The 26842-nt window shown below is 43.6% G+C and overlaps 1 protein-coding gene across 1 annotated transcript in view; it reads right to left on the reverse strand.

The window, feature by feature from the left end:
• TRABD2B (TraB domain containing 2B) overlaps positions 1-26842 on the reverse strand; it is a 297481-nt gene that overhangs the window by 132543 nt on the left and 138096 nt on the right. Inside the window, exon 3 of the mRNA XM_050900913.1 lies at positions 1001-1147. Within this exon, the coding sequence (XP_050756870.1) occupies positions 1001-1147 (147 nt within the window). The remainder of the gene's footprint in view (positions 1-1000; positions 1148-26842) is intronic.

A 26842-nucleotide genomic window follows, 5' to 3' on the forward strand; every position in this document is an offset into this window, starting at 1 on the left:
TCATTTGCAAAACATATATAATACTGTGGCTGCCAAAGTTTATACAGGTCCCCTCCAAGTAAGTCACTGCACCTGAGACAGAAACCTGGGAACATTTATCAAAAAAAAGGAGAGGTAGGAGATGACATCCAAAGACCAAGTTTCCATAGAATTAACGGGAAAGGAGAAAGAGGAACCTACGTATTAAGTGAGAATCTCAGAGTTTGCCATGAACATCAAACTGGTCTGGAAAGCAGATTTCTGCTCCATTGAGAGTTTTTAATAGCATTGGATAACTAAGATAAACAGAGACTGAAGGGCTGCCTGAGACACATACAAAATTATTGAATTATGACATGTTTGAGAAGTTATTTACTTTATAGACTATTTACATAAGGTTCACTTCCTCTTCATGTATAAGCAGAAATATTACAAAGATTCCCCCCCCCCCCCTTAATGGGGGGACTACATTCAACAGCCCCACAAACATCCATAATTAACTTTTTTTCAGGCACACTCCTAGAAAAGTTTTCCAGGCAGTCCCTTCCTTGTTCCAAGTAACAAGGGATAGGACAAGAGGAAATGGCCTCAAGTTGTGTCAGGGGAGGTTTAGATTGGATATTAGGAAAAATTTCTTCACTGAAAGGGTTGTCAAGCATTGGAACAGGCTGCCCAGGGAGGTGGTGAAGTCACCATCCCTGGAGGTATTTAGAAGACATGTAGACGTGGCACTTAGGGACATGGTTTAGTGGTGGACTTGGCAGTGCTAGGTTAATGGTTGGACTCGATGATCTTAAAGGTCTTTCCAACCTAAATGATTCAATGATTCTGTGATTCCCCAGAGCCCAAGCAATACCAAGGAAACCCCACTCTCTCACCAGGCAAACAAGGCACGTGTGGAAAGAAAACACGGGATCAAAAGGAAGAGGGGAAAGAGACGGAGCACAAAGTGATGAGCAGGGCATTGCTATTAAAACAGCTGTTCTTAATTAGCTGGCCCATTTGCAACACTTTTGCTTACCTGAGAAGTGTCATGGTTGAATATGACAGCATTCAGGTCTCCACAGTTATAATGCTTGATGAGATCTTCAGTGGTATACGGGGCCTGCAAACTACCTGCTCGGAGGCTTTCATGTTGGAGCAGAGTTTGGTTTAGAGCAAACAGCACCTGTAGAAACGCAGACAAGAAAAACAGGGGAGAAGTTAAAGATAGTAGGAATCAAAGCAGCAAAGCCTAAAAGGCCAAACTTTGAAAACCCCTCCTGCACCTGAAGTCTATTGACCCATACTGGCCCACAGTAACAAGGGCTGGTGTTTAGGCATTCCCAGCTGGAAGGGCAATCAGATGCAAGGTCCCCTACTAGCAGAAGACCTTATTATAAAACCCGTGATATTGGGCATAAAGTATAACTTCACAACACATATATATTGCTCAGAGGTCATGGTCTGAGAACTTTTAGGCTATCTGTGCTGACTACTTGGCTACATGAAAGACATTGTAATGAAAAAGCCCCTAAATTAGGAAACTTCTATTGCCTCTGAGTGTTTTCTGTCCGCTAGCTTAAATCCAAAGCCCAAACTCAGTTGGAAGGTTTTTGATAAAAATCAAAGTCTTCTAAACTTCTGAAGTCACAGTTGTATTGGGACTTTCTGCATGCTTCTAGTGGCAGAAACTTTAGGAAATTCATTATTAGTCTCCCTCCTTTAGTCTTTCCCCCTTCACCCACCTTTTTGCAAAATGAACAGAGATACTGAATTGTAACACTGTCCCAGCAGACTAGTTGAGTGTCCCCATCCTAAATCTGAAAATACCAAAACAGAAGCACTCTTTACTATCTAAATTTAGGTAACCAAAAAAAAAAAAAGTCCTTAAAGATGATTTTTTTTTTTCCTTGCATTACCAAAAAGGCTACTAAATTTCACATGAATTACCACAGATCTTTTTATATTTGTGATAGACTGTGGGAGTAACTTATACCAGAACCACCAAGTCTGGGCTTTTCATGTTCAGCTTTCCAAAAACCTTCCGAAGAAACTTGATAAAAAGTAGACGAATAAATCAGAGGAACAGCAGTTAAGACAGTTTGTCACAAATTATATAAATAAGCTGTCCTGGTTTTGTCTGGGATAGAGTTAATTTTCTTCTTAGTAGCTGGTTCAGTGTGTTTTGGATTTAGTGTGAGAATAATGTTGATTGATAACATGCTGATGTTTTAGTTGTTGCTAAGTAGTGCTTATCCTAAGTGAAGGGCTTTTCAGGTTCCCATGCTCTGCCAGCAAGCAGGTGTGCAAGAAGCTGGGACGGAGCAGAACCAGGACAGCCGACCCGAACTAGCCAAAGGGATATTCCATACCATAGAATGTCATATAAACTGGGGGGAGGTGGCTGGGAGGGGGGATCGCTGCTCAGGCATTGGTCAGCGGGTGGTGAGCAATTGCATTGTGCATCACTTGTCTTTTCTTGGGTTTTATTTCTCTTTTTGTTATATTCCTTTTCATTACAATTATTACTGTTAGTATTACATTTTATTTTACTTTAGTTATTATACTGCTCTAATCTCAACCCATGAGTTTTACTTTTTTTTCCCCAATCCTCCTCCCCATCCCACTGGGAGGGGGAAGTGGCTGCGCAGTGCTTAGTTGCTGGCTGGGGTTAAACCACGACATAAGCAAACGCACTTTTCCTAAAATAAAGTGATATATAGTGACTGCAAATTCAGAGTTCTGAAAAATTATATTGATGTGTCATTTTTCATGAAAAGACTCCTGCATCCCTCAGCCCCAACGTTTCACCACATTTTCAGCTTCTCTCATTTATAACAGCAGTGCCCTATCCATCCCAAAGAATAACCATCATCTCAAAATCTGGGTGAAGTAACCCATGTGGAGCTCCAGCTGGCCCAGCTAGGCTGCAGTCTGTGACACATATTCTTACTTACCTTCTTAACTTTAAGCAACTGAACCCACTTTAAGGAGTGAACCCCAGAGGAGTTTAAAATTAACAATGTACCTATGTATTTGCAGAATGGAAGTTCTTATTAGTTTAAAATTATGATTGCCATTGAAGTTTATCTGAAGGAAAGGAAACAGTCAATTGGATTTAGTCCTACAAAACCTCAGGTATATAACAAATACGATCTGAGATTTTTTAAAAATAAAATAATAATAATAATAGTAATAAAAGTATCTCCAGGGCATTAACAGTCTCTTAATACAAAGCTGTTACATGCTAACTAACATACACAAATTGGTTGAGGAAAAGTAAATGTTATTTTTTAATTCACTTTTAAAAAATATAAAGATGGTCTTTCAACTGAGCCTGTTATACCTCAATTCGGCAATCAGTTCCCCATCAAGATCCAAGCCTAAAAGATTTCCTTGCCTAGATCTAAGGGTCTGTTCAGGCTTTTCTACAAAGAGATCAATCCTTCCCACGACCACAGCCTGAAGTTAAGCATCTTCCTAACTTAGTTTTTCTCTAATTTAAAAAATCTGCAAGAAATACAGTTTGAAAAATTTCTAACCTTTGAAAGGATCTGAGCTTTTTCTTCTTCCCCTAAGGGCTACAGCTTGAAGAGGAAATGGTTCATCCCAGGATTTCCTGGGGTTTCTAAACATTTTGGCTAATAAAAATAGAAGCTTAGAAAAACGTTGACAGGAAAACTGAGAGCAGAGGTTTTCCCAAAATGCTTTCAGTAAAATCTTTCTCATTTTTTATTTTTTAAACAATGGATGTTGCTGGACTTTTATATACAAAAATATGTATACCCACAGGCACACACATATACAAACCACCAACAAACCCTGAGGATAAGACAGTGTGTTTTATGATAAAATATTAAGAAGGCGATAAATCCTTACTTTACTCCCAATGCCTTTTTTTTTTTTCTTTGTTGTTGTTTTGGGGGTTTTGTTTGTTTTTTTTTTTTTTCTTATTCTGGTTTCCTGGGGAAACCAGTCCTGTGCATTAATGCTCTGGGTCTGTCTGTCTGTCTGCTCCTAATAAATTTGGAGCCTATTAGCTGATTTCAACCACATTTGCAGAGGGTTAGAAGTCTTAAAGAAAGTTACCTGTATGTTCCTTGAAAATAAGTGCCGGGCTGCAGAAAAGCCCACAGTACGAGTTCACTTCTCATAAGACACCAAAGACTCCACATGAGAGAGAATGAGTTATTTGGAGTTTACAACAGTAGATGGACCCCCATGCACAGGACCCCAGACTTCATTAGTGTCAGGATGTTCATGTCCCTGCTCTCTGCCTCTGAGCAGCTTTGGGACCTAGAGGTGATGCTGGTCACCAGCTGAACTCCAGCACGCTGCTGCCACTGCGGGGGAGCTCATCACTGGGTTTGAACTACTGCCCGAAAAGCAACTCGAGATTTTATTTTAGGAGGGAAGTTAACATTAGAAACTCAAACGCTTGAATATGCTAAAGGAAAACTGTAACCACTTAAACAGCTTTCTAGAGAAGTCTTGCTTAATCAAGTCATAACCACCATGATTTTTGGTCAGGCAGTTAAAAACAAACTTCACAGAATCATAGAATGGTTTGGGTTGGAAGGGACCTTAAAGATCATCTACTTCCAACCCCCCTGCCATGGGCAGGGACACCTTCCACTAGATCAGGTGGCTCAAAGCCCCATCCAACCTGGCCTTGAACACTTCCAGGGAGGGGGCATCCACAACTTCTCTGGGCAACCTGTTCCAGTGCCTCACCCTCATAATGAAGAACTTCTTCCTTATATTTAACCTAAATCTACCCTCTTTCAGTTTAAAGCCATTACCCCTTGTCCTATCACTACATGCCCTTGTAAAAAGTCCCTCTCCAGCTTTCTTGTAGCCCTCTTTAGGTACTGGAAACTTAAAGAGAAGCAGGGTCTCGTCGCAGCCGCCTGCTCGTTGGCTGGATTTGTAGACCATTTTCTTCAGAGTCAGGCTAAAGCCATCTTAAAACCCGAATTTATTTTTCCTTACTGTTCAGATAATGCCACAAACCCAAGGCTGTTTCCTTTCCTTCTCTCTATCATCTTAATATCAGTGACCCCATGACCTCCAGCCTAAACCTCTATCTGAGTTAAATCTCCCAGAGGTGCCTGAGATTACTGAACAACTGATGACTTCAAAATAAACACCCTCGGAGTGACTGCCTATACACAGTCCCACCTAATAAATACAGCAGACAGTATTTGTTCTGGGAAGTGATGGGAAGTTATGACTTTGGCTCTGGGAAAGTGCATTTTTATTCACACAATTTATGGTCCTCACATCAGCGTGCTTTGAAAGCCATTTTTGCATGGTTGTCTCTGGCCCCCATTTGTGACTGATCAACCATGGACAACAGAAAGCGGTTTTCACCCTGCCAGGAGGAAGGCTTTTTATCCGAGCGGTGTCATTCTCCTGTGCAAAGCAGCAGTCCAACACACAGATTTTATGTGGATGTTTGGAGACACCAGCTCAGCCCTTAGGGCAGACCTATGGGTCCTGTTTTACTGCCTAAGAGAGTGGGTACTACCAATCCTACACAGCGCCAGAAACCACTGGTCCAGACTTTTCAGGAGCTTTTTTGCACAGACTATGGCCAGCTCAAGGATAAGGGGGCTGGACCAGCCATTTCTGCCATGGGAAGGTCAGAGGGGATGCAGCAGAGCTGGGACAGGAAAGAGCTCTTGCATCACTGGCGACTTCAGTTGAGGGATCCCCAGCAGGGGGGAGGTCTGCAGGAACCCCAAGTTTCATTTCTTGATGAACAAGACTGGGCCATTCGTTATGTTTGTGCCAACTGTTGTCACCATCACCCAACAGTATCTGTGCTGCTGCCTCGCTTTAACCTTTGCTCTTTTGCCTCTATGATCTCAGGCACTTCAGTTGCAACCAAATCTGCAGAGACCAGCCTTTGCCACTCACGTGCAAGCTCACTGCAGGCCTCGATTAGAGATCAAACAAGCCCAGTGAAGACCATGGCTAACAGCTTTACTGATTACCTTGACACTCAAACAGTGTTTCCCCCCAACATGCCTCTGGATTACAGAGCCAGGAGTCACACATGAATGGAAGGCATGGGTTACAAAAGTCTACCTCACATATAAATCAACTTGAATGTTTAAGGTGTTTAACTTTCAACTTCAAAAACATGAAACATTAGAAAACCTCCAAACCCCTCATATAAAGCGAGCAGACACAACTGCATTGGGTCTTAAGGTCTCAAGGCTGGCATTGCATAAAAGTATTGGTATCAGCAGTTGTGCAAGTTGCCTTGGGACAGTTTGAACTTCATTTTGCAAGCCCATGGGAGAGGCTGGAGGTTTGATTTTATGTGAGATTTTAATGAGATTTGGCTTTTAGGCAAGTAAACCCAATCCGCAGAAACAGATCGAAGAAAGCATTGCCACCTTTTCAAATAGGGGGTGGAAGTGAATAGATGTGTACCTACACCGGGCTTAGGAACACTTGAGCCTTTCGCCCAGAAATCATGTTCTTCACTGTATTTGGTTTTGGGAGCAAAGCTAGATAAAAATCCCACTTGTTCCAAGGTACTTTCACAAACATTCACGTATCACGTTTTGTTGTGCCACAAGTCTGCAACTTCAGACTGGACATTTGAAGGCTCCTGAAGGCCAGCAACATGTTAGTGCTGTATGTGATAGCTAATGAGGAGAAATCATGGCCTTTGTACAGGAGAGATTTCTCCTTATCCATCCTATGTGCATTTGTCCCTAGCTGAAGAGAATAAAAAAAAGCCCAGAAAACAAAAACCAAGTTAACCCTCATCAAATATAGCATCATGCCTGGTTTACGTCAGCTACTTGTAAGGTCTTTTGGTCATAAGGTCCTGAATGGCATGAAAGAAGAAATAAGATGCTTACTTTTCTAAAAGATGCTATTCAGTACACGGATTCTTTGCCACGATCATCACTGAATGTCATCTCAAGGATGCAGAGTTAGCTGTATCCTTTCAGCTTCACATTTTTAATACTTTTATATAGGTGAGTGAGTTGACTTTGGTTGATTATCCTGAATGCTCACATGCTTTGTCAGAAATCAATTTCTGACAAACTCTGACAGCAGCTCGACTCTGTGCCTATCACCTTGTCTAGGAGGCAATACTACAGATTTCTAACCAAGTGGAAAGGTTGCTGGTCCACCTCTTCAGTTTGTCTGACTAAGGTCCCAAATGGTGCCACAATGGAAGAACAGCTTCGTGGGGGCATCTAAGAGGCCATCATAAAATAAGACAAGGAAACCTTATTACCAGATAAAATAATTGAGCAGTCCCAAACCTTCTTATGAAATATATTGCTAATAAAACAGACAACAAATTCAGGAATTACAACAGAAGAAACAAATTCTGTGTTAAACTGAAGACAAATGGACCTGTGTTCTTCTGGTGTGTTTGCTATACAGGAGGCTTGAGAACAAAAGGCAACCCTGAGAAAACTCTCAGGCCAAACTTTGGTGCTCAGACAAATTTCACTCTTACTTGACGGGGCAGAAATGACTTTTCAGTCCTAAACTTACCGAGGCTGAACTACAAACATTGCATTCACAGGACTCCAGTAGCTGGAGTTACAGGATGACCCCTGCATAGAACCATGATTAATAACAATACCACAAAAACAAGTACTTAAATTTCATACTATGATGTCAGCTCTTGAGCAGGCAACTATTGTTTTCCTTTGCTCTCTCTTTTGGACACATGCCACCACAATGCAAATACTAAATAAGCATTACTGGAAGCGTCTGAGTGACTATATCCTGTCAGTGCCCAAATTGCAATTCCAGAAAAGAAATGCCCACTCTCCCGCTTGGTTCAAAATAAACTGCAACATAAATATTGAGGTATATGGTTCTTCAAGGGTTCTTCTTTTGTTGTTATCCTTCTCTGTACTCAAATAGAAAATCAAATATACAGTTTCAGGGCAAAATAGTGACTTGGGGGGGAAGAAAAGAAAGAAAAACCCAAGTCCCTGATTTTCCAGATTAATGAAAAGCAGTAAGTGTTCGTCCAAATCTGTCCAGTTCCATTGGTTTCCAGAAGACGGGTTTCCCCTTTCCTTGAGTCTCTTGCGCTGTTGCTAGGAATTAGTGAGCTGTGAAACTCACCTAATGAGGTCAGCATCAGGAAATAGCTCCAAAAAAACAGGTCCCGGGGGATCTACTAAAGGACTCCCCCAGTGTCCAAACAAAATCCTGGATGCATCAGAACATTGTACAGCTACGGCTGTGGGAGGAATGTGCCTGACTTTGTTGTTGTTGTTCCTATAAAGGGACAGCTAAGGAAAGTGAAACTATTAACTCATCCACTGGAATTTCTGCTCACAAACCGTGCCCCCTGTTAAAGCTCCTCATAAAAGCCTTTCGGCTAGTTGGTTCCATATGTTCCCCAAACCCGCAGTTATTGCTTCTGAAAGGCAGGAGTAGTTAACAGTCTGCGGCTTGGCACTGACCAGGGAGACCTAAGGACCTCGCTTTTCCCCCCCTCCCTTTCAAACTGCCAATTAACCAGTTTAATAAAACAGTTTGAATCTGACCGAGGCGCTTGGAGAAACCCCTAACCACCACCTATCCTACTGGCTTAGCCACAACGGTGACACGCAGGCATGGCCTGGTGCAGAGCAGTCACGCTACTAATGTGCAGCCCCGTGACTAAGATTGGTTTTCTTGATGCTGAGAAAGCTGCAGGGAGACTAGGGCGCCAGGCTTCAGCCCTGCATACCCACAGCTCCTGCTGAAGTCGACTTCAGCCCCCTGACTTTTCTCTTTATGCAAAGTTCCCATGATGAACTTGCATGTGCAAAAGTCAATTTTTTTTTTATTTTCTCTGTGTTTCGATTGAATCAAGGCATTTGAAAACAACAGAAAATTTCTAGACAGAAAACACTGCAATGTGCATGAGACCCCCATTCCCTCAGCCCCAAGACCCTCAAGCCAGAGAAGGACTCTCCTGGTTGACAGCAGCTCTCACACATTCCCTGGGCCGACCCTACTACACTATTGCTTCTGCACCAAGTTCCTGGCTTCAGCAGGGCTGGGGCAGGCACATTGTTAACTCAGAGCCTGGAGAGCAGTTGTTTGGGGTTTTGGTGGATTACCTGACAGAACAGGTGAGCTAGCTATGGTTTGTGCTCTTAGACACAAGCCTTCCCTTGCACAAGGTCATTAAGACAACAAACAAAGACCATGGAGTTAATTTCTGTCTTGACAGCACTTTAGAAACATTGTATCATTCCCAATACATAGATTATAAATACCACACCCACCTTAAATAGGTCAAAACACTCCAAAACAAGGTCTTAAATACCTAAACTGAAGTTAGTAGCAGCTGGATCACAGGCACTATTGGAAGAAGGATAAGATCTGAAACCTTTTCTTCTAAATGTATTGAACTGTGTTACTTTCTAAAGGTACTTAGAGTCCAGATTAATTTAGAAGAAAGAGAGAGGGAAAAAACAGCTTTGATATGGAATTTCCATCCTTTCCCCTTTTGTGAACCACCACACTGTGGTGGAAGGATGTTTTAGTTTCAATGCCCTCACCACATCATCAGCACGGTCTCTTTTGCCAATAACTTAGCTTGATGTCCAACCAGTAATGGTGTAAGTGAGCAGTAACTCTGTAGGATAACCCTCTGCTTTGGTCAATGCCGAAATTCAAGCTTAGGCAAATAAATTAAGAAATAACGGGAGGAAGGATTTGCAACTTAATCAAAACTGAAACACTGGAAGGGATAGAATCACCTCTGTTAAATTTGCAGCCTAAATGTATGGCTTTTGTGGATTTTGTATGTGGGATTTACTCGCATCCAGTACTCTTGCATAAGTCCAGTTTCTCAGTTGTACTGAGTTCAGTAGATTAATTTTGATGACTAAACCTACCTAAAAGGCTAAATATTTGCACCAAAAGAGTTGCACTCTGGGCAGTCTGATTCTGCAAGTGTTCTTCTGGTTGAAGTGCAACAAGTTCCAGTAACCAACACCTTGCCCAGCAGTGACAGTTTGCAGGTCCAGGTGCCACCAGTTAGACTTCTGGACTGCAGTCTTAGATCTTGTCAACAAAAAGGTAAACAGACAGTAAAATCAATTCATACCTCTGGCATGAGACTGCACTCTTGAAGGGAGACAATTTTTTTTTTTCCCCTTGTTAAAAGAAAAAAAAAAAAAAAAAAAATCTTTGTTTCGCTGAACCAAGAGTGGTTCAGAAGAAAATGCCTTCTCCCTGGAACTCACCTCAGCTATTCAGTTATGTGACTTAGAGGTCTGTTAACCTGCTAGACAACAAAACACTGCATATGAAATGCCTACCAGTAACCTAAAAATCCCGTATTAGTTTTTAATCAAGTCATACACAATGGTGTAAATTGTTTCCTTCTGTTTCTTTCTTTACACCCTTCATGTTAATCTGTGGCAGAGGAATAACAGTTCTTCCAGGGCTGAGTAGCTGGCAACTGGGTTTGATTTTAAACAGACTCATAAAAGATATCGGAAAGACTGTTACAGGGACAAAAGGCTGGAGTGCTCAACCGATGTGAATGGACCCAACTCCACAAAGAGAAAGCAGATGGACTGTGGGATACCAGATGATGGCTGTCTAAAGTAGCATCTCCAGACCATGTGAAACCCACAGGCATAGAGGAAGGCAGAGACATTTCTCACCCAGACAAAGCAGGCAGCGAACAGGGCCCTGCTGCCTATTTGGTGATGCCCTGGGCTTGGCTGCAAGGCCGGCTCCTGCATGCCCCTCGGTCCCCCCTCTGTTCCTGCCTGTGCCACCACCCCAGCAAGCCTGGCTTGGCCTCCAGCTCCACTCAGTTATTCCTGTCCTGTGGGTACCTCACCACTTACTAGTCAATAGCAAACCTCTATATTCAGAAACCCAAATGCTGCCTCAATGTCAGGGAAATCCCCCTATGTAACCCAAGAGTTTTGTATGCACTAGAAGTTTGTGAGAAGGTTTGCCGAGAAGAGCAGTGCTCCAGGAGAGGTGCTGCGGGGGCTGTAGCACATTGCTGCAAAGGTGTCACTGAAACAAGAGCAGTCATCTCAGATAAGTCCAACACCCCCTAAAAGTGTCTGGTAACAGATACTTTGGGGAAAAAAAATGTAAGAAATGAGGGGAGCAGAGAGTGAGCTTTTCTCAGACGACACTTCCCATCTTTTGGAAATCTGCCAGTTGGGGAGCTTGTGGTTGAAAATACCTCTTCTCCTATCACTCCTTCCCACCCACCTCCCTGCTCCCCATGCCTTTACCTCAAAGTTATCGCTGTGCTTGGTTGCACCACTCTATTTAAGAGCAGCCAGCTGCCTGATCTACGCACAGAGGTCACAGCCCGCTACTTTGCTCAGCAACTGCATTCCCCAAATTGATGCCTGGCAGGACGCCTGAAGGGCAGTGCCCACGATCACTTTTCTCCACCTTAAATGGGCACATTGTCCCCACTTTCAGGATCATCACCTTCAAAAGGGGCACGTGAAATCCTTCCCAAGAACCTGAAACCACATTTGCTCTCTTGACTCGCAAGTAAAATTGTTACCGGGCCCATCTGGGGTTTCGATTTTACTTTTTTGTCTCCACCGTAACAGGAGGAATGTGGGAACATGCCCCGAGCCGAGCGTACCAGTTGGCCCTGGTGATGAGTGAGCTGCAATGAAAGGGGCACCCTCACAGAAAAAAAGCAAAGCTCTGGGGGGGTTTGGGGAACTCCCAGTTTTAGGCACCCAGCCTGAGATATTTTTTGAAAAAGCCTGGTTTCATGACATGCTAAGCATCCACTCATTGAAAAATGCAACCTGTCCTGGGTGTATTTAATTTGGGGTTTTATTCATATTACTGCTTAATTTTGAACTGTTTCTTTTTAATTACCAGCTGAAGCTACATAGTAAAATGGACTAGCCCCACAGGCATGTTTTTCTTTCTATTATATTACAGTGAGGCAGCAGATTAACTCTTCAGCCATCCCAGCTTAACACCTCGCGATGCCAGCACGGCCCCTTTCCAGACTGCTGCTCCCGCAGCAAGAACGGCTGAAGGGGACATAAAGATATATGTCCTGAATTTCTAACTCCCAGCCCTGGGTATCAGCACAAACAGGTGCCAATTTCAACATACGTCAGCATGCCGGAGCGTAAATCACAGCCCATCGGGAAGGGGAGCACTTTTCAGCGAGCCAGATGGAGCTACAACCTCTGGCCAAGGACAAACAGTTTGGGGGAACAACTGTCTCAGTTTTCTAGTCTCCACGTGAGCGCGACCGAGTTGGCAGCTGTAGAAAAGGGAATGTTTCCTAAGCCTGAAGGTGACTGCATCCTCATGAGGTCAGCAGGGAAAGGAAAAAACCCCACAGACAAAAAAAGGAAAAAAGTCAAGATTTGGAACAGCATGAGAAAAGGAAACCTTCAAGAGGAAGCAGGGTGCTGAACTCATCAGGGACAAGTGTTTGTTTTGGGTTGGGTTTTTTTTTTTAGCTTAGCATTATCTCAAGTTTGAATTAATTTCATTACACAAGATGTTCTTGCCATTGGGGGAAACAGTGAACAAGCATGGGGTACCCCATGTCTGTTAAACACAGGGCTTGATCTTGCAGCCTGCTCATGTCAGGTCTTCCTCACCTAGAGAAAAACCCATGTCATGAATGAGGACAGCTGATGGGATCCCACCTGTGCCAGCTGCTATGGGGCACAGCGATCCCCAGGTGGCCTCACCAGGGCGACCCCTCTTGCCTCCTAGAAATTCACAGTTATAGCCTCAGGATCAGCTTCAGGGTTGTAACGTAGACCTTGTAAAGCACGTAATTTGGAGAGCACCAGCAGCAGCTCCAGCCCTTCGTGCTCTGATGTAGCAGCTCTGGGAGAGGGAGCCTGCACAAGGGGCGCATAGTGCACTGCCCATCACACCGGCAGCCCCAGCAAAAGGCTCATTTCCTTAAAATTATCAGAGGAAAGAGCCCAGCACAAACGGCATGATTTTTGTGAATAAAGATGCTGCATTGGCCGAAGCATCCCTGGGCCCAAAAGGAAGGGTTCACTGCAATCCTCCTGCTGATGGTGAGAGGGTTTTTAGGTGCAGAAGCAGCGTGTGAGTGAGCAGCCCATGCCCTAGGCCACCTCCTCCTCCTCCAGGAAAAAGCCAGCACAATTAGGCAGTGACGTTACAGTCCTGCGTAACAACAGATGGCCTCAAAAATCCTACAGACAACTGCTCGGAGACGTATTTTATCAAAGCCTGGGAAAGGGCACCAAAGGTGATCAATCATAATTCACCGGGAAGACAAGCAGGCGCTTTGCAGGAGGGTAAGGCTGGAGCTACACCACCGTGCTCCTCACAGGCAGCCCACTGGGGTCTCTCTGCGGGGCAGCCGCCTGCCGCCAAAAATGACCTTTAAAATGCTCTCACCTATCCATACGCTGCGGCTGATACACAGATGTTTTAACATGAAGCTGCAAACCTCTCTGCAAGTCCTGCGGCCAGCCTGCACTGCACCGGAGGAGCAACCACCAACCTCATCCCCAGGCCCTTTGTCGAAGCTACAGATGCAGCCAGGAGTTTAACAAGAAATAAATGCAGCAACTCCTGCTTCAGCTGCCTTTCTGAGGGAGACGCAGCAAAGCGCAAAGGTAAAGGCAGAGATGCCCAAGACAAAAAAAGCGTCACTTTGGAGCTCGGGGCACATAGGCAAGAGGAGGAGGCGCCAGATCCGTACGCTGCTGTCCTTACGGCCTGGGTAGTGCTGTATACTCCCTGTATAGTGTTACAGCCCTGTTGCAGTCTACAGGATTTTTGCCTGGAAGGAGCAAGTTACATAAAAATTATTCAAAATTCAGTTAGCCAGAGAAAGAAGGTGACCTACCCATCAAACCACAGCAGCTCAAATTTCTAATATCATCTACTTGTATCCAAGCACTTGCCTTCAAACTAAGCGGGGGCCAAGAATAATTACTTACAATTCACCGAGTTATTTACATCAATTATTCAGCAAATAAATTCAGCTAACATAGCTTCAAGGAAACTGCAATCTATTTACAGTCAAGTTGCCAAGATAGAAGAAATTTATAAAATTAATTATTTGTAACAAACTACTCTGTTAGCTTTCAAGGTCAGAATGATAAATTCAGACACTTTTTTTTCTACTATTCATTAGGCTCCCTTAATGTAATTCTGTTGTTTATGAATTATGGGAGGTTATCTTTCAAGAGACGACTATAACTGCTATATTTTCATTATCATTGGGACTAAAAGATCATATTGCTTGAAGCTTTTTTAAGCCTAGGCTAAACAGTCTCCACTCCAGTCAGAGAATGCCTATGAAACCAGCTACTGGAGAGGATATGCTGCTAAGGAATCAAGAAGAGTGTTCACAGAGTTTTGCTGTCCTGGCTAGAGCCAAGAATCAGCTGTTGCTGTAAAACATTTACATAAATTGGCAAATTCTGAAGAAAGCACTTCATTCAAGTAACATTTTGGTTTTCTTTTTCTTCTAACTAGGAAGAGGATCTAGAAGAATATTCTTTGCACAGCTTCAAATATTCCTGAAGGTGGAATATCCCCACATAAATAAATAATAATAATAAAAAAGGTAGTTAATACTGTTTTCAGGCACCATTCTGGTCCACACACACAAACAGCAGAGAAAAATACCTGAAAAAGAGATAAACCTCAGGTTCACCTTCTGCCCATTTAGCCACATCTCCCCACTCCTTAGATGCACTCCCAGAAGTGGAGCCAAAAAAATCCTTTCCCCCTCTCCTCTTTTTCCTTGCCTGTTTAATACTGATGTTCTGTAAATACACTCACATGTAAGCAAGCACACTCTGCCATCCCCTGAAACACTCCATAAATGTTCAGCAGGTTGTTCCCTCTACAGTTGTGCTTCACCACAAAGACTCCTAGAAATCCTATAGCCACTGAAGACATTTCACATAGGGACACAGCTCAGACAAGTCCTGGAGACCCCAAGGTGCAAAAAAGCAACTCCCCAAAGCAAATCTCTTTGCTGTTGCCCTGGAACAATACAGATGAATAGCAGCCTTCTGCAGAATCATGACTGTGGGGCTGGAGCTCAGAGGCTTCAGCCCACTCTTTTACCTCAGGACAGTAGGGAAGACATCCAACGAGGAATCCCAAAGCAGTGGTGTGGGTACTAAGCAGAGCACAGAGAATCACTTCCAGGTTTGACTTAACTTCTTAAGCCTAACTCCTAGGAGCACAAGGAGTTTCAGAGCCAGTTTCAGCTGGTGTAATTTAGCATCATTCTGATGATTTACACCCACTGAAATCCTGCCTGCATGCCCTGGAGGAGAAGGGGATGATGCAGGGGGTAGGAAATGACATTGTCCACAAACCTGTGGGGGATCAGCTCATTTTGAAGACAACATCTGTTCCACATTTCTTCCCTGCTCATGATCTTTTTACCTTCCCTAAAGTAGGTAAGATGGGGAGTAGGTTCAGGTGGTTTTATAGACCAAGTTCTTTGCAGATGGAAGTTGGTCAGCTTAGTTTGCCCCAACCATGCTTTGCTAATTCACTTGACAGGGAATTTTGTCCCATGTTTATATTTTGTACAAGGGCAGTTATGCTTGCCATTTAATTGTTTCTCAAATGTTGAGATGTAATTATCAAATTCTAAGAAACTTAGCTTGGATTTTGAATAGCACATGCTCAAGACCACTTAGAAATGAGCTGCAGGTCTGGAATTATTCAGTAAATGACTCCAAACCATGAATACATCTGAGAAAAATGTCAGACAGTTAATATAGAGAGGCAAAAATTGAATAGACTGCAAAAGAAGTTATCCAGCAAACATTCTTTACTGAGCTCTAGTAACTAGAAGTTACTGGATTCAAAGCATTAGGATACAAACATTACTAAGACAAAGACTTCATGGAGTCTTGTTTAAACTGAAAATTCTGACTCATTTTTTCTGATGGGGTGACCTCTCCTCTTTGCTTTTAGGAAGATAAATTACATTTTAGTTTGCCTGTTTTCATCACATTTTGCTTTGGGCACAAATGACTGAGAGAAAAAGCTCTGCTCTTTCTATGCTGATAGAAATTGAAAAGGGATTAACCAAAAAGCAACAAACTATTCCCTCTGAATTGCTAGCCCCAAATTTTCTTATTAGTGTCTACCCACACTAATGTGAAACTTAGCAATCCTGGTTTTCTCCAAAGCTGTCAGCTGAAATAAGCTAGTTCTGTTCCTTGCAGGCTGCATTTGCCAAAGATCTTTCTGCTTTCAAAACATGCCCCCTCCACCAAATATATCAAGATTGTTGCCCTTTTCAGAATTTCCCATAGGTACATGGCGACGTTAAAGAGGGAGTAAAACCAGCATGGTATTTTTCAAGTTATTGTCATGGGAATACTTTGTACACAAGAATGTCAAAGCAAAGTCAAGCCCTGTGCACAGCACTGAAGGTAGATGGATGAGCGTCTGAGTCAGTTACTTGCAAAGATTGCAGACCTAAGCCATTAAAGAGAGTCTTGAGAGGAGGGGAAGGACTCCTGATGCAAGAAGACAGTAGTGCTGCAAAAGATCCACAAAATCTCTTTCAGTTACAATGGGAGTTGCTCAAGAAAAGCAATCCACATTGTCTTCTCTTTGGCCTTGTCATAAGAGCATTGGGAATGGCAGAATACAAGTCCCTGTAGCATCGTATGAAGTCTCCAGTCCATCCCTAGCCATCTTAAGGCACTTTTGCCAGTCTCCTCTCTAATAAATTCAGAAGCTCTGGCACCTACAAGTTTCCAGATGATATTGCAAGCCACCTATTCAGGACTAACTCGAGTCCCCTTGCCTCAGTTGTACTGCATGACCAAGAGGCCAATTCCCAGCTGGCACTGGCATTTCTCAGAACTGCTCCTGCTGCCTACCATGCAGTCTTGGGCATAGTTTGACCCTTTGTATTCACAACTAAATGCTACCAGATGGATGCATCAGTTCAAAGGCTGGTGGAAACAATTAAGATTACAGGAAGCCACATTTATCCTTCCACCTATAGCACTGAACTAATCACGGCTGATAGGGATCTAAACAGAGCAACGAGGTCTTGCCTTCGTGTCCCACTCAAGCTCCTGATTTATATCACTGCCTGTCAAGAGATGGCAGAAGATTGCCCAGTAGCTGCTGAATGCTTCTCTCCCACCCTCTCCCTCTCCTGGGGAGACAAATATAAGCCAGGACATACATTCCTGCTCTGCTCAGGATGCCATGAAACCTAACCTCATGTTGACACAAGCATTAGGCCCCAGGACTGTATAACAGGTCACTGACAGAAAGATATAAGATAGAGCTTCCAAATTTGGCTGGCCACACACAGGCAGGCAGTGGAGTACGAGTATTGCTGGCTCCCAGAGCTTGCATACCTGTGAAGGAGACTCGGTAGCTAACAGACACCCATGGGCGCAGCACTCGTCAACCCATTTTTCAGTTGTGTCTTCCGGTAGGTTCAGTGGCTGATGCTGCTTGAGATTTTTATGGGTTTTATATTAGGCATTTCCTTACTAGGCTTCAAAGGTTGGATTTCGTTCTAACCACAGGAAAAATCCAGGGACCACCAGACAGCTATATCCCTATAGTTGCTATTAAAAGCATGATAAAGGAGGGAGTGGCAGAATCCACCCATACGGGATGGGACCGGGAGTTTGAATGCCCACATGTGAATTTGAATATTTGTGCTCAAATAAGTTAAACCTTCAGTGCTCATCTGCCTATCAGAAGTCCTACGTCAAGGACCCAAAGGGGAGTCTCAGTAACTGCGAGCTCAGTGCTTTCTTTGGAAGCAGATCTCCTGAAGTCTGGTTCTTCCCTCTTCCAGCGACACACCGATGCCCACATTTCACGTCAACCATGAAATGGGAATGGATCTGTTACCATATGCTAAGCTTTTCTCCATCCGTGGGAGGCAAAGCAAAGACAAACAAGGAGGCTTGAGTCAACACAAGGGTTAATTTAAGAATTGAGCTCGCTTAAAATAAAAGTTATCACCAACCAAAAAGAACAAGTAGCCATTGAAAAGAAAACTGTTGAGATTTATGGGCCCCATTCTAGAGATATAAAAGGGAAGTCAATCATCATTTGAAGTTTATTTTTTTAATAAGAGCTCCTCAAATATTCCCTCACTTTTCATTGCCAGAAACGTAAGCTTGTGGCTGTTAAAAAGTTAAAAATTAGGGGTTTCCTAAGTGGCAGCAGAATGCATGGTTGCTCTGTATGACCCCGGCAACTCTAACAGCTACTGCTAATTCCCAGTGGAAGCATCAATGGCTTGTGAAATAGACTCCTTTCTTTTCTTGTACAAATTATTCCTTTATATTTTTGAACTTCTGAACCTCTGGGCTTAATAACAACTCCACAAGAAAGAAGGAAAATGATTGAGTGTTTATAACAACACGCATCTTTTTTGATTATCATTCCAGGCTGTGGCACTTTCAGTTTAGCGAAGCCTTAGTCATAGCCACTCTGCAAAACCATTCAGAAATGGGAGGAGAGGGATGGGAAGGACTTCTCCTCCTACATAGGAACTGTGGTCATTGGACATTTTGAAAAATTCCCAAATATTTAGTTTTACTGTCTTCCTCCCACTCCCTAAACTATAATCTACCCACTTACTAACTGTTTCAGTTATAAGCAGAAATTAAACGCTGCCCACCTTCATGCGCTCCAGCCTTACAGCCTGCAGATGAGCTGCAAAACATCAGAATGTGGGCCATAAAAAATTTCAAAACGAAGCAAGACAAAAACTTTAACAACCCACCCACACATGCAAGCAAAGAAAGAAACAAATCAAGGGAAAATAATAGGAATAAACAGTCTTTAGCCTCTTTTTTTTTTCAGTTGTAAATGGAAACCAATGATGTGACAGTGCTGCAAGAGATGACAGAGTCTATTTATTTTCTCTAAAAGATCTACAGTTGTTGGATTCCCCACTACCTCCCAAAAGGCTTATATGGCTTTCAATTAAAAAGGCTAACACTAGAAAATGTGTTTCACTCAATAGAAAATGGCAAGACCAGGCTCGGGAAGCGCTCATCTTCCTCCAACAGTCGATTTACCAAGCATTGAATCACTGATTATTACGTTCTAGATCCTTTGCTGCCCAGTACCAACACTTTGTTGATTCATATCATGCTAACTCATTATAATGATAGATTCATAATAGTAAGCTTGGCAGTTCATATTCTGAACTAGATCCCCAGCCAGGGCACAATCCTGTACCCTCTCAGATCAGTGGTACAGCACAACCCAACCCTTTTAAAGGAAGACTATGACAAACCTTAAAATCAGAAGAGCTTTGTAAGGACCTGGTCCATATAATCCAGCAGCACTCAGCATTTCCCTGAAGAGGCTCAAGTAAGAAATGCCACCACTTACACTTTAGCTGAGCCTACCGCTGAGAGACACATCTTTGCCTGACTGTCAGCAAGGAGAAACGAAGCCTGATTCACTGGAGCAGCTTCACGTCAATAAAACTCATCTCAGACCAATACTGCCTTGGCTGAAATTGAGCTGTGCTAAATCAGAACGCAGCATCCTTGAGGTTTTCAAACATTTGCCTTTACATCAGTTACTTATAGGTGATATTTTTTCAGGTTCTCACTGGTATAATCTAGCAGTAACTCTTTCAAGCTGATGGATTTGCACCAAGCTACACCACTCCATCGATTACACCGTGAAAGTGAGACTCCTACCTTCTTTGCCTATACATTACAAAAATAGACTGAAGGGACAAATTGAGAAGAACCAATTTTAACAGTTTCTTATGGGTGATGGAGATATTTCCTTCAGAGAGCCACATTTACTTAGACATCTTTCCTTTGTCCTTAGTGGGGGTTCTTAAATGCAGCTTCAGAAATCCCAGAGGCCAGGCTAAATCCCTACTAAATTTGCCTCATTAAATGAGGTCCACTGTGGCTGGAACACATAGATGCTGTAGAATTCGAGTAGCAGCCACTGCCTGCCGCTACCCCAACCACTGGCATTTAAATTGAAGCCCATTCATCACATGCTTATGGTCAGATCTAACCCTAAATGAGCTGCTCCAACTTTGTTCTAAAATGCTTATTACTTCTGAGTTAGTACTTTAAGATGGAAAATAAAAATCCAAACCCTAAACCCAAAACAAGAAACACAACACTTGCATCTCCACAAAAGGCTGAGCAGGAGGGTCTTGGGCTACTGTTCACATATGCACAGGATATGTAAAGGATCCCTCTCATTTCCATCAGTGGACACTTATCCTGCAGGCTGTACAAAGTTATTAGTATAAGCTGTCAAAAATGTGATGCAAACTACAAGCTTCATTAACTAAACAAGGTTTAGAGAAAAAAAAAAGAAAAAGATGAAACTCCTGAGTTTATTTCAATTTTCATATTTGCTGAAGTAAGTGGATGATTTCCATCATATTTCTTCACCTTTGAAAATAAAGTGTATAAGGCATTGGAAGCGTGAAGGGACAAGAATGCATTTGTCCCTGTGTTAGTTTTGCAGCCTTCTCGTTCAAGGCTACAGAATTTATTGCCTGTTCTTACAACAGGTGATGGACAGGGTACAGGTCTCCAAGCAATTATGTTCCTACAAGTCCTGCGGAAAAAGGTGATGAGGCAGAGGTGATGTGAAGGGAAGGCTGAGCAGTAAACTCAGCCCTCAAGTAATCCATGTAGGACTTCATCCTAGAGGTAGAAGCCCTGGGGAGACGATGCTTCCCCTTGCTCTGCTCTGCACAGGCAAAGTGTTTGGGCTTCGCAGCTGGGGCTGAATTTGAAGCGTGGTCAGGCAGGCTGCTAGCAAGTGGCACATTTTGTGTAAACTCCCCACATGTAATAACGCAACCAGATCCTGACATGCAACAGAGCTTGAAACTGCACGGGTGGCCCAGAGCTGCAGTAGGTGCTGAGGACCCATGGTGGTAAAGGCTGTGAAAATCCCAGTAGGCTGCAGGATACTGAATGCCAGAAGATTACAGACTCAGCTAACAAAAACTAATTACCTCAGCTCAACCACCCATACAATTTTTCTGCTGTTCCAGCACTAATTCATATGAGAGCTCTGCCAACGTGTCTCAGTATTGACTTGCAATGGAGCTAGAAAGAAAGTTTGTGCCCAGTGGTAAAGACACTAACTCGTGTTTAGAAGATGTGGATTAGCTTTCCTGATGTGGGTTTGGATAAATCCCCTTTGGTAAGAGGAGAGTGAGACACAATGGGTTTCCTTCTTGTGAAGGGGTGACAGGAAGACGGAGATGAGTCCCTTGGTACAGCCTCATGAACCAATGTCCCAAAGGACTGTGATGCACGGAGGTGAGAAGAGCCAGTCACGGCGAGGAGCTGTCTTCAATTAGCATGGTATTTTCTGCCACGGCATTGCTGCTTTCCAGGCTAAAGCCTCAGACACTGCACAGTAATTGGTCATCAAATGGTGGACATCTCACTTCTTCTGAGTGCTCAAGTGGGGCATCATTCGCACCAACCTTTCCACTTTCAAGTTGAGTGAGAAAACTTCCTTTAGCAAGTATTTGAATCACTTTTCCTCCTCATGTCCCGTTAAAACAATAAAAAAGTCACAGCCATCATTTCTCAGCCAGTAACAGTAAGGAAAGAACATTAAGCAAAAAAATCCAAACACAGAAAAACACAACAAAAGTGGTTTGTTTCTCATGATATAAATTGTTCTTTTAAATTGAGTGGGCAAAAATCCACAGAAATGGGCCAGAGGACTAGGAAACTTCTGCAATTTGGTCCAATTTCTATTAAAGTATATGGCAAGCCTAAGATTGATTTCTATGGATCTTGGATCAGGCCCACACAGAGAGAATTCAGCACTTTCCAGGTTAGAACAGAAGCTCTACAAAACCACCTTCCCATAGTTCATACCAGGTTTTGGTTTCAGAGACGTGATTGAGAAGGTTTTAAACAATGTTGAAATTCCCATCCTGAAGTCCAAAGGGGAAAATGAAAAGGGGCTCAAACAATTCCAAGCGAAAAAGCCAGCAAAGTTGCTGAGTCAGCCGTCTATATGCCTCTCCTGTGCACTCCAGCCCAGATTTGTATGTGAGTTGTGTCCATAAAACCAAACTCTATTTGCTACAGCCCTGCTGAAGTCCAAGGGTCATGCTTGCAACAGAAATCGAGATCCTTCATTTATTTTCAATATTGCCTTCTCTCCAGGATTTGTTCCCCCTAGACCTTGTCTTTCTCTCTCACTCTTTTTCTAGCTCCCTTTGGGCAACTAAATACAAATCTCGGTTTTGTGACTCAAGGCCACCTCCTGCCGCCTGAGGCCTCGTTCACGGAGTGCTCTCATTCTTTTAGACCTCACATCTATGCAAGCTTTTATTTCTCCTCTTCTGTGCCGGTTTTGTGGGCTATGACCGAACGTGTCAAGAGGCTGACCCACAGACTGTCTGTGTAACATTGATTTCTGTCTCTTTGGGTGGGATTTTTGAGGAGCACTCAAGAGTTGGCCTCACAGGGAGCTGAAGTCATTGAGAGTTTGGTTGAGAAGAAGCTGTTGGGTAAGACCACCAGAGAGATATTTGGGACACTCTACTCATCCCATTTCTCAATTCTAAGACACGCTTGTATAAAAGACACTATCAAAAAACCCCAACCCACATAAAACCCACAACCAGTTGGGATTATCACTACCACCACTCCTGAACAGCATAAAGATAAAACTTTGAAGGCAACTTCCAAAAAACTTGTTAGCGGCTTTGTACTGCTGTTTTCCTACTTTCAAACTCAACCCCACCAAAGTCTCCACCCCCAGGCTTTCAAACACCACAAGACATCTCGTAACTCCTTCGTTTCAATCTATATCATTGCCTTAACCCTGGCTGTTATTAGAGCCACAGTGTCTGGCTATGAACAGCGCAGTATTAAACAATACATCACTGGCTGCTTGCGAAACCCTCCTTCCCTCCCCTCCACCTCCCGTTCCTTCCAAGTGCCACTTCTACTTGACCTTACCGCAGCAAAGCACGGCCGACCGAGCGCACTCTGTCACGCAGCACAGGGAGACCAGCTCCAGCCTGCCGTACACGCCGGGGTTTTCCTGACTTCCTGACACTTTTGATCTGATGGATTTTGTAGTGGTCTTGTAAATGGGAATTAGTCATGCCTGGAGGGTCGAGGTTGTCAGACCTCATGCTGAACTGCACATGTATTCCTGAAAGGAAAACTAACAAAAGCAGATTCTGTGCCAGGCTAGGAGAGGAAGAAGATATCAACAAATTGACAGAAAACAGCTTCTGTGACTTTCCAGCCCAGCAAGGACCAGATGGCAGGGCTGGGAAATAAAAAAGGGAGAAAAGGGGAAAAGGGGAAAAGGGGAAAGGGAGAAAAGGGGAAAGGGGGGAAAGGGAGAAAAAGGGAAGGGAGAAAAGGGAAGGGAGAAGGGGGAAGGGGAGGGGAGGGGAGGGGAGGGGAGGGGAGGGGAGGGGAGGGGAGGGGAGGGGAGGGGAGGAGAGGAGAGGAGAGGAGAGGAGAGGAGAGGAGAGGAGAGGAGAGGAGAGGAGAGGAGAGGAGAGGAGAGGAAAGGAAAGGAGAGGAAAGGAAAGGAAAGGAAAGGAAAGGAAAGGAAAGGAAAGGAAAGGAAAGGAAAGGAAAGGAAAGGAAAGGAAAGGAAAGGAAAGGAAAGGAAAGGAAAGGAAAGGAAAGGAAAGGAAAGGAAAGGAAAGGAAAGGAAAGGAAAGGAAAGGAAAGGAAAGGAAAGGAAAGGAAAGGAAAGGAGGAGGAAGAGGAAGAAAGAAGAAGAAAAAGAAAAAGAAAAAAAAGAAAAAGAAAAAGAAAAAGAAAAAGAAAAAGAAAAAGAAAAAGAAAAAGAAAGGAAAAGGCTCTACCACTACTCAGTGTATTGAATAATGTCAGGGAAAGAAATCTTACTTCGGCTATGGCAATCACATACTAGCTAATCACTCAGGATTCTTTACTAATGAGGAAGGATTTAAAAGCATTGCAAGACTTGATGAGCTCAGACAGTCTGGATAATATAATCCTCTGGCCTTGCAATAATGCTGTTAGCACAAAATATATTGATAGATAAATAGAAGTGAACATGAAAATACAGCTAACAAAGTAACAATAGACTTAGTTGGTGCAAGTCAGCCTAGGTCAGCTAACAACAGTCAAAAGACTCAATGCTGACAATTTTCCATAGCTCATAGTCCAACTTCGCAGCCGCTACTCAAGAGAGCAAATCCTGCCCCTGTGAGTTGCACCAATTCACACCGACTACAGTGAAACACTGTGAAAAGGGTTTCTTGTAATGTGTGAGATGGAGGAGAGGTTGGGGGAAGCTATTAAAAAATCAAAGTCTGAATTGGCTAAATTGGCAAGTAGTGTGGCCCGACAGGAACGGATCAGGGGAGAGGTGGGGCCTGATATAAACATTATATATATTTTGGGAGGTTTATTTTGGCTTAGCACGAGGCTGGTCCCATGGACTGAATGCCTGTTGAATCTGCAATAAGCACCAAGGTGCAACAGGGGTAAGACTGAGGGATATATTTCAAAAGCAAGCTCCTAATCCAAGCTAAATGCTGATGTGGACAACCCCAAATTTATTTTCATGTCGAGACTAGCTTAAGTCCCCCTATGCTTTATAAGCGTTTTGGGGAGGGATGGGGTAGGAAGGAGTCTCATGTGCTAAGAATGCAAACCACAGTTGAAGTTACTGCGATGCAGCAAGTTAGCGTGTCAGATAAAGTGTAAATGGCTGTCCACGCGCCAACCCTTAGCTTGCCACAACTGCACAGGAAGGTAACTTGACTTAATCATCATTTAAGAGGGCTCGTGCAGCCTGTTAGGGAGCTCTGCAGGCAGGCAGCAACTTACTGAGTTCCCAAAGGTCCCATATGCCTGAACTCCTAGATGTTACTTTTGGGTGGGTTGCCAGTGCTGAAGGGAAAGATTAATATGAGAGATCCTGACCCAGCAATAAACACTCAACAATACTTCTTCCTATTAGGACTTACCTAAACCTATACTGGTTTATCTGCTGAACCACCACATTTGGTGGTCCTCTCTGAGTGAGAAGATCAAGTTTGATCATGATAGAAGATATGAGAAGGTCTTCCAGATGGATGCCAATCATTCACTCATGGACAGCAAGTCGGAGAAACTGCTAAAACTGGAGACCTGTTCCACCTGGAGATCTCCTCCAGCCTTCGGGAAGGGCTGCAATGCCCTCCCCGTACAAATGGTGCAGCAGAATCACAGGGCGGACACACAGCCCCAGGGAAATGGTAACAGGACATGAGCTCTTATCTAGTAAAAATACAGAACAAAACCAACCCTGCAGAAGCTCAGGCTGTCAGGCATTGTTTGTCTATGGTGCTTACATGACCTTCACTATCAGTGTTTCTGCTCAGTGCCCTAGCTGGTACTGCTGGGAAGACCTTGAGGGGCTTCGCTGGCCGGTGCCCAGTGCATTAGTTACAGACTGCATGCACGAGCCCATTGCAATGTGCAAACTTCAGCTGTCCCATCCACCCTTCTAGTGACAATATGAGGATGAAAAGATGATCTGGGGTCCCTTCTCAGAGAAGAGAGACATGCTTTAACCCATTTACCCAGAACCACATGGGAAGTCTGTGGCAGCCCGTAACTCCTTCAGGACAGAACTGGCAAATCTTTATTTTCATGGTACAGCAAACTACAATTTCAATGTATCTGATTATTCATTTACTGTTGGTTTTCCTTGTGCAGGAGGATGTATCAGCTTCATCCTGGGAGAGAGTGCCCCTTCACTGTGAGAGATGCTGTGTATCATCTATATAATGGGAGGATCAGGACAGTCCCAGACAGAAAGGGTTTTCAAAGAGGACGCAAAGTTATGCAGGGGCTTGATGCTTCTGTGACAAGAGTAGGGTACTCAGCTGTCTGAGGTTGCTTTGAACACCTTCCCAGTCATGAACCACCCAAAGAGCTGTCAGAAAAAAGGCATTGTGTCCTGAGAGAAATCCTAGTCTTCTGACACTTGCTTTCATGCTGATATGAGCCCAAAAAGTTAAAAGAACAAAATTTTCCACTCCCAGGTGTGACAAAACAGAGAACATCACTTTCTCTGGTGGCAACAAAAGGGGCAAATTCAAAACAGTCTCCTGACAGCTCTCATGCAGATCTGCCCTGGAGAAGCAGCATCTCAGTGTTTTCTGGAGTATTACTTTTACCCTGGAAAAAGTTCAGCCTAATCTAAACTCGGACCCAACAAGCAGACCACAACACACTGAAAGAGGGAGACCGAGGTACACATGGGACACTCGCAATCAGAATAATAACCAGCTGTTACCCGCTACGCCAGAAAGCACCAACCTGCCCCGCTGAGATGCCACACTCCCCTTCCCTCTGCTCACAACCAGACCGAAAGGCCTCCTTGAGCCAAGCAATAATCCCAAGCAGAGAGATCTTAAATGCAAGAGGGCCCACCTGTGCCTATAAACTATATTGAGGCAAAGTTGCTCGTGCTTATCAGTGGTGACAGTCAGAAGTGCAAGCGAGGCCCCTGAATGGCACAAGTGTTCCTGCTTTGGTCACAAAGACATCATTTCCATGAATTTTATTTTATTTATAGGTATGCTTTTATTTTAATAGCCTTTTTTTAAGACTGTAGGCTAAGATGGTCTTGCTTCCCCAGGGGTCTCACTAAAAGCCAAACTGCACCCGACTCACCAGTGTAACTTAAAAAGTTAAGCAGTGGTTAGGGACAAGCCACCTCATTCTTTCCAGCCCTGGAATCTTAGTGCATATGAATTTTGGATACTGCTGCAAAAGTGGCACATTACAAATTAGCAACAGTTTAGTTTATTAGTCCCCAAGTGGATTTATTTATGGCACAGAAAATATTGCTATAGGTTCCCTGAGACCAGGAGTGTGAC

Source organism: Gymnogyps californianus, chromosome 8 (assembly GCF_018139145.2).
Source record: "Gymnogyps californianus isolate 813 chromosome 8, ASM1813914v2, whole genome shotgun sequence".
NCBI lineage: Eukaryota > Metazoa > Chordata > Aves > Accipitriformes > Cathartidae > Gymnogyps > Gymnogyps californianus.